Here is an 8,202-nt window from a genome sequence, read left to right on the forward strand (position 1 = left end):
TCAAACCATCTTCCTTCATGACCTTCACCACTTACTTCACTTAAATATTTCCATCAGAAAGATGCATATTGTAAGACCCACTAAATTTAAATAATTAAATAAATAATTATTTAATAAATGCGGGTAGTAGAAGCCTTTATGACAGTTAGTACTAACCATTATGATGTGAAAAAGTACTAGATCAAATGGTTGAGATTACTTGTTTGTGTGAGAGGATTTGGGTTTGAGTCTTATGTATGCCAATGGTGTGTTGAAGGTCCGCCAGGCGACTCATGCCTCAATAACCCATTTTTATGGGTTTTCTATGCACCGCCTAGCGGCTTGGTGCTGTCCGCCAGGCGACACAAACTGGGTTGCCCAGTTTTCTCTAGCTTTTGGCTTTAGTGGTGTTGTGATGCTTGGATTGGACTTCTGGTGTGTGTATATTATTGGTATGATGATTACGAACTGAAATTTGTTTTGTTTTAAATAAGTAATTTCCGGCTAGGATATTACACATATTGTTTTTTGAAATTTCCATTTAAATTTCTCCAAGATCCATATTTTGATTCAAATATAAATTTCCACAATTCGTGCTCATTCACACTTAATCTTCACTTCCACTCAACTAATAGGACTTTGTTGAACAACCCATTATATTTTATTCTTATCTCTCCCTTTTCTTTAGGTTTGCATAGGTTATCCCATTTTACCTAGGCTATCCTTCTACCCTCGAAAACCCATCCCTAAAAAAAATTTCTTTGAAGTTTTATAGTTGTCTTGCATACACAAATTGGGCTTTGTAGAAAGAGAAATAGTATAGAGGTGGGACAATAATGACAAATTTTATGAGACAAATTCTCCCTGCAAATGATAAGAATTTGCCTTTCCATCTTGATAACTTGTTTTTAATTTTACTAACAACATATTTCTAAAATGATTACTTTCTAGGGTTCCTCCACCCTCATAGGAAAGCTTAGATACTTAAATGTCACTTTCATAATATTGTAATTTAATACCTCAAAGTATCTTTGTATAACATTTCTATCTACACCTAAGACTTTGATCGTACTTTTTGCGAAAGTTTACCTTAAGGCCTGAATCCATTTCAAAACATCTCAGTATACTTTTTATGGCCAGAATATGTTGGAGGTTTGCTTCACACACAAAGAGTGTGTCAACAACAAACTGTAATATTATGAAATAGTATACCTGCTTGTCAACAACAACAACTCTACTTTCAATCCTTTGTATACCTGCTTCCTTATAACAACACTAAAATAGTATATGACTCTAGGCAACCCTTCATCCACATAATCCACTTATTATAGAAACCTAATATACTCATCATATAGTAAAGGAACTCCCAACTTATAGAATCATAAGCCTCTTCTAACGATGAATGCAGATTTTGAAGCATCAATTATGTTGGACAACACCTTCTTCACTCTAGATAAGATTTTGGACATTACCTTATATGTTCATCTTACCAAAGATATATGTCTATATTTATTCGGTCAATAGAATTATGAGATTTAGGCACTAAAGTAATGAATGCAATGTGAGTTAGTGAGTCAAATTTACTCACTTTTACAACCCTAAAAATATTAATTATCTGTATCGGTAGTGGTGGAAACAAAGGCCGGATAATCCCTAAACCTTCGAATCAAATTGTTGATAATATACTGTGAGAGGAAACAAATTCTACCGAAACATACTGAGAAGGAAAATTAATAAGAATATATTTCATTAAACTAATCATTTTAGGGGTTGACCGTATAAGTAGAATAATGATTAATGGTGCGACCAATTTTTTAAGCAATTATCACGCTCGAATAATCACGCACAATTATTACTGTTTTTGCGAATGTGACCACGATCATCTAGTAAATTTTACAAGATTGATGAATAATCACAGTACATCATGTAATAGTAATACTCACTATTGCAAAAGATAAGAATTTTCGGGTACTACAAAAATTACAAAAACACAAAACATTATATTATCTTATAGTTATGTTCTTAATATGAAATGTTTACTAATTTAATTAATAATTAATTTTTTAACAATACAATCTGTCATCCAGATATAAAGCTTTTTCTATAAAATTTTAATATAACTTTAAAAATAATTTTTGAAAAATTTAACAAGAAAACTCTTCACATAAAAGCTCACCCACACACTTCTACATGGTCATGAACCTCAAGGGTGGTAGGACCACGTCCATGTCTCTTTTTCTTTTTCGAACTTTATTGATAGTTATTCTTAACCATATTAATAATTATACTAATAATAATAATATTATTATTATTATATCCACACACAATAATAGTTGCGAAATGTTAATGAATTGGTAGAAGCATGTACACTTGTTACACTCACAACTTCATCCAATTTTCAATATCCAAACGAAGTCTCTGTTCTCATCTATCTCCCTCACATTTCCTTTTCTTGAGAAAGCATTTCACCCACCAGTTTTATCATATTATTAGTATTTATCCTTTTAGACTGGTTTTCTGATTTTACATGTCAGCAAAACAATACGCTGGATAAATAAAATAGAATGAAGTGATACTTGTTAATATCTTCTTTTTTTATTTTTATTTTACAAGCACTGTAATTTTTATTGTACATCTCCTAATTATTTTCCCATAATCGATGAATTAGTTAATTAATTGTATCTAGTGCAAGCTAAAAATTAGGACCGCGTATATTATAATATTATTTATTGTTGTTTGATGGTTTAGAAGTTAGTTTATTAGTGGTTCAAATAAAAGGGTGAGAGGGATCGTTTTCCGTGTCCGCAAGGGACACGTGAAGCATCTCGTTTCTTTCTTTAGCCGATTCCCCTTGGTGTGAGCAAAACGCTGTGCCTTCACCTGCACCTGCTCTGCCTCTGTTCCTGTTGTGCTTAACTTTGGCACTTATTATCTCAAAAAACATTTTTTCTCTCTTCTTCTATTTGCTCCTCACATTAACGCTTTTGCATTCCAACCAATCATTTTCCTCTCTATATACATAACCCATCGCTTTCTCTCTCAGTTCATTCATTGCTGTAAAACTGCGAGGTCATGCTAGTCTTAGCTCTTTCTACCAGCGGTTCCCTGCGATTCTTGATCGCGAAACCTTCTTCCATCGGCGGCTAACTGCAATGCGCCGCTCATCGCTTCGTCCATGGCTTTCTCCGTTTCGCTTCGCCCTACCACTTCTCCATCTCACTCACAGGTTCTTCTCTCTCAGAGTTTTGATTTCTGCTAATTAATAGTTGTAGTAATTTCGTTGTGGTTCGATTAATTGAGATTTGTTAACCGAGTTTGTGTTTAGAGAATCTGATTTGAATGTGACGTTGAACTGTTTTGTTGTGTAGCTGTTTTGCTCTGTTAGGTTCAATAGTAGGCGTCGTGGTAATCGATTAGGTTTCGAGTCGGACGGCGGGAGAATATGTCGTCGTTCACGGAACAGTGTTGGTGTTGGTGTTAGGTCGGTGTTGAACGATAATAGGCCTAGCGTGAACGATTATGGAGCGGCGGAGTCTGCTAGGGTTTTGTTCGAGAGGTTGTTCGACCCGACGCAGAGCCGGTTCAGCGGAGAGGAACCGGATCTTCGGATTCTGGAATCGGATCTCGAGGCGGCGCTGGCGGCGCTGAAGAAGAAGGAGGATCACTTGATGGAAGCGGAGAGGACGGTGTTGTTGGAGAATAGTAAGTTGAAGCACACGAAGGAGGAGTTGGAGCGGCAAGAGAGTGAGATTGAGGCTGCTAAGGTTAGGTATGAGAAGCTCCGGGAGGAGATGAAAGAGACTACTGATAAATTGGTTGCTCAGGCGAGCCAGGTTGAGGAGCTGAAGCTTAAGGTTAGGGATAGGGATCACGAGATTGATGCGGTCCAGTATGGTTTGAGGTTGAAAGAGGAAGAAGTGGAGAAAATGAGGGTTGAACTGGAGGTGAAGAGTCAGGAGGCTGCGGTTCTTGACTCTGAGCTTAGAGAGAAAGGGAAGCTTCTGGATGAGGCTAATGAGATTATGAATAAACAGAGGGTTGAACTTGAGGAGCTGAAGAAGGCGGTTGGAGAGAAGGAGGAGGAGATTGAGGTCTTTCTGGTTCAGAGGGAGGTTGAGAGGGAGAAGCTGAAGGTAGCTGAGGCCAATTTAGAGAAGCAGGCAATGGATTGGCTGTTGGCGCAGGAGGAGCTTAAGAGGCTGGGAGAGGATGCTGCGAGGCATGCTGAGGAGAGTAATCAAACTTTGGAAGATTTCAGAAGGGTGAAGAAGCTTCTGAATGATGTGAGGTCTGAATTGGTTTCTTCTCAGCAAGCATTGGCATCTTCTAGAAGCAAAATGGAAGAGCAAGAGAGGTTGTTGGAACAGCAGCTGTTTGAGCTTTCGGAGCAGAGGGCAAGTGTTATGTCATACATGGAAAATCTAAAGGATGCACAGACAGAAGTGGAGAGTGAAAGAACAAAACTCAGGGTTGCTGAGGTTAGGAACAAAGAGCTTGAACGAGATCTGAAGATGGAAAAGGAGCTTATTAATGAGTTAGAGGCGGAGTTGAAGAAAGAGAGAACTTCTTTAGCACAGGCAGTCACTGAAATGGATTTGCTTCAGCAGGAACTGGGGAAAAAAAGTGCTGAATTTAGAGAAACAAGTGCCGTTCTTCAGGTCAAAGAATCAGAGCTCGTTGATGCTAAACTAGAAATCCAGCGTTTGAAATCTGAGAAAGCTTCCCTTCAGGGTATTTTGGAGGAGAAAGACGTGGAGCTTTCCAATGCTAGGAACATGATGGTGGAAGCTAATCAGGAAATCTCTGATCTTAAGATGCTAATGAACAGCAAAGAAACCCAGCTTATTGAAGCAACCAATATGCTAAGGGAGAAAGAAGAGCATGTGAAGATAATCCAGAGCGAGTTGAATGATACAAATCAGAAGGCTTTCGAAGCTGAAACAGTGATTGAAAGAATTTTAGATCTTACAAACAAACTGGTTACTTCGATTAAGGATGAAGACACGAACTCATCGAGACCACTGCTAGATGGAATGGGTAATCAACTACTTGAGCAACTATCGGAGGAACCTGCTATTGGAATGAGATGGCAACAAAAAGGACTTGAGAAAGAGCTTGAGTTGGCCAAGGAAAACTTAAAAAAAAAAGAGATGGAGGTTCTTGCTGCACAGAGAGCTCTAACAATAAAAGATGAGGAGCTGAAAATGACTCTTTTGAGATTGGATGCAAAAGAGGAAGAGTTGAAAAAAGTAAGGGAAGAGGTGACAGAAGATTCCAATGATCTTAAAAGGCTGTATGCTTTGGCACAGGAGAAAATTGGTGAGGTAAGTTTAGGAGATTTGGCAATTGAGAAACTTCAGCTTGAGGCAGCTCAGCTTGAAGTTGAAGCTGCCACCAATGCACTGCAAAAGCTTGCCGAAATGAGTAAGGCAATCCTGAGTGTTGAAGCTGATAACTGTATCAGTGTTGTGCCAATTTATGACAAAGCCTCCAATTCGGTCACAGATATCAGTAAATCTGACTGTTTCTCTGAGGTGAAAGCAGGAGTGGCTCGACTCTCAGCTTTGTCTGAGCAGCTTGTGATGGAGGCAGGTATTGCTGCTGCAAACTAAGGAAATGAACTTGTATTTCTATATCTTAACCTGTCTTTTGGTGGATGATAAAAATTATTCCCTTAGTTTGCAAGATATGTTCAATGTACAGATAATAGCGACCATGTCTGTTTTTGGTACTTCACTCCAAGATATGTTCAATCTTCAATAATTTTGTTGTACTAGCTACATTCAGATTGTATTTGTTTTAGACAAGATAAATAGAATGGAAAGATTTTGTATTGCCGTTTTTCCCTAATCCTTTCTTATATTAAATTAAATCAAATTTCCCTTCAAGATTGAGTGAAAAAGTGGAACTGCATGTGCTGTTATTAGTAATTTTTTTCCTTATGACAGTTTTAGTTTGAATGTTTAATAGCTAAAACAATCTGTATATTACATTCATCTACACACTTAAGCGATTTACATGAATGGCAAGCATTCTGAAACAAGCCTGTATTTGATTGCAATTCAATATTTATCATCTCTGAACTGTCTACTTTCTCTAAAGCCGCCCTACAAACACGTTATATGATCGACCCATATGAACCATTCTGTTACTAGGCCCAATCACTTCCGGGACGCTAGACGTAAATTTATTCTTACTTTTTTTTTTTAATTATGAAAATTGCTAATTTATTTTATTCATCATTTTCATTTACACTTATTACAAGTTTTAAACTTTGAAAAGAAAAGAAAATTAAATGATTACTTTATATTATAGAAGTGAAGCAAAAAATTTAAGAACAGAAAACTTAACTACTCATTTATGCTTTATCTCTTACTTATTCTAAGAGAAAAAAATTCATTTACATCTTCATATTCATCTCCAGGAAAAAAAAATTATTTTCATCCACATATTCAATCTAAATTTTGTTTTATCTTCACTAGATAACTGGTATATACTCAGATAACTGGTATATACTCGTATCCACTTTCTTATCGTTTAATTAATTAATTTTTATAAAATAATAAAAAATAATGGTAAAAAAATTAATATTTTCAAATATTTAATAGGATTGTTTCTTCAATATCAAATATTTAGAAAAAATATTATAATTATATTTTATTAAATTTGCAAACGTTAATGAAACCTAGTTGATAAAATTTAAAAATATTTTTAAAAAATATAAAAGGAAAACAAATATTCAAATTAAAAATGCTATAAATGACTTTTTACTTCAAATTTTTAAATTCTAATGAAATCTATTTTTTTTATACACTAATAAAAGTTATAATATATCACTTGTTCAAAATCACACAAAGATAATAATAAAATTTTAACATAATCTTTCTTCTTTTGAACTACAATATATGTTGGATGGTGATAAAAAAGATTTGTGACAATTATATTAAATTATTATATTATAGTAAATAAAATTTATTTATACAATTATAGTGATAAAATTACACATATGATAATTAGTTAGAAAACAAAAATAATTAAATAAAAAATATCAAAATAGTATCTACATGATAAAAATAGACAACAAACAAAAATATTAAAAAAAATATCAAGTGTGTATCTTAGATTCAATTTGAGATACCATCGAATGAGATCGCACAAATAAAAACTTTTCAAATATCAACCTAGTCAATGATTAAGAGATAATAAAAATTGTTTTATCGAAACAAATAAGTTTTTCAAATGAAACAAAAATTAATAATCTATAACTATCTATAAAGAGATTCATCTTTTTTGTCCATAATTTTTTTTCATTTTATCCTCTACAATATAATTATTTATTATTTTTTAAAGACTAACATTCATTTTTACATGTTTTCTATAATATCCAAACATTTATTCTATCTTTTTTCTCATTCATCAACAATTATTTTCTCTTCATTTCTCCATTTATTGTGCAGACTATGATATTTTGACAAACTTATTTTTTACAAAGTTTACTTTTCAACACATACCAAACATTTCTCTTCTCTTTCCGAGTCACATTAAACATTTCTTTCATCCATTGAGGTGCTGCTACATGTGTCTTGTCAAAATTTGTCAACAAAACTTTGTTAAAAAATAAGTTTCCTTATTTACTTTGTTCTTAATAAATAAAAATTTACTTTGTATATTAACTTAGTAAAATTATAATATCATCTACTAATATAATATAATACATACACATAGACGCTAACACTAGTAATAGAACAAAGAAGATAAAATTTTTATATTACATAGTAAATGAAAAATTTATGCTATTAAACACTTTAATTGAGAGTGTTAAACATTCTTATGTCAAAAGAAAATATACAATAAATAAAAATATTAAAAAATAGTAGAAATATTCAAATGTGGGACATAAAAAATATTTAATTGACATACATCATTTGAACAAAAGTGCATAAAAGTTGTTATAACACAAAAAATATCTTGGAGATGCGAATGAATTTCATGACAAGTCAAACAATTAGAAGAAATAAAAAATAAATAGTGTGAAGTGTGTGTGTGTGTGTGTGTGTATATATATATATATATATATATATAATTACTTAATATATTGTGAGTATTCTAAAAATGTAAGTGGGGACAAGAAAATGGCAGGGATGGGTATTATGATGGGTATGGGGATGAGACGAATATGTATATCCCCATCAGGGGCAGCTCAAGAGTTTGAGAAACCTAAAA

The 8,202-nt window shown here is 33.6% G+C and overlaps 1 protein-coding gene across 1 annotated transcript; it reads left to right on the forward strand.

Moving 5' to 3' along the window:
• Positions 1-2,771: 2,771 nt before the first annotated feature.
• On the forward strand, positions 2,772-5,829 carry LOC114194141 (myosin-3). The gene is made up of 2 exons (XM_028084216.1): positions 2,772-3,205; positions 3,348-5,829. The coding sequence occupies exons 1-2, from the start codon at positions 3,155-3,157 to the stop codon at positions 5,589-5,591; spliced, it is 2,295 nt and encodes a 764-aa protein (XP_027940017.1). The 5' UTR covers positions 2,772-3,154; the 3' UTR covers positions 5,592-5,829.
• Positions 5,830-8,202: the final 2,373 nt, after the last annotated feature.

This window comes from Vigna unguiculata, chromosome 8 (assembly GCF_004118075.2).
Source record: "Vigna unguiculata cultivar IT97K-499-35 chromosome 8, ASM411807v1, whole genome shotgun sequence".
NCBI lineage: Eukaryota > Viridiplantae > Streptophyta > Magnoliopsida > Fabales > Fabaceae > Vigna > Vigna unguiculata.

Bases quoted from the DNA above. Each gene is read 5' to 3' on its own strand.
- LOC114194141 (XM_028084216.1), top strand. From the start codon at position 3,155: ATGGCTTTCTCCGTTTCGCTTCGCCCTACCACTTCTCCATCTCACTCA. The intron at 3,206-3,347 runs GTTCTTCTCTCT...TTTGTTGTGTAG, and splicing joins CTTCTCCATCTCACTCACAG to CTGTTTTGCTCTGTTAGGTT.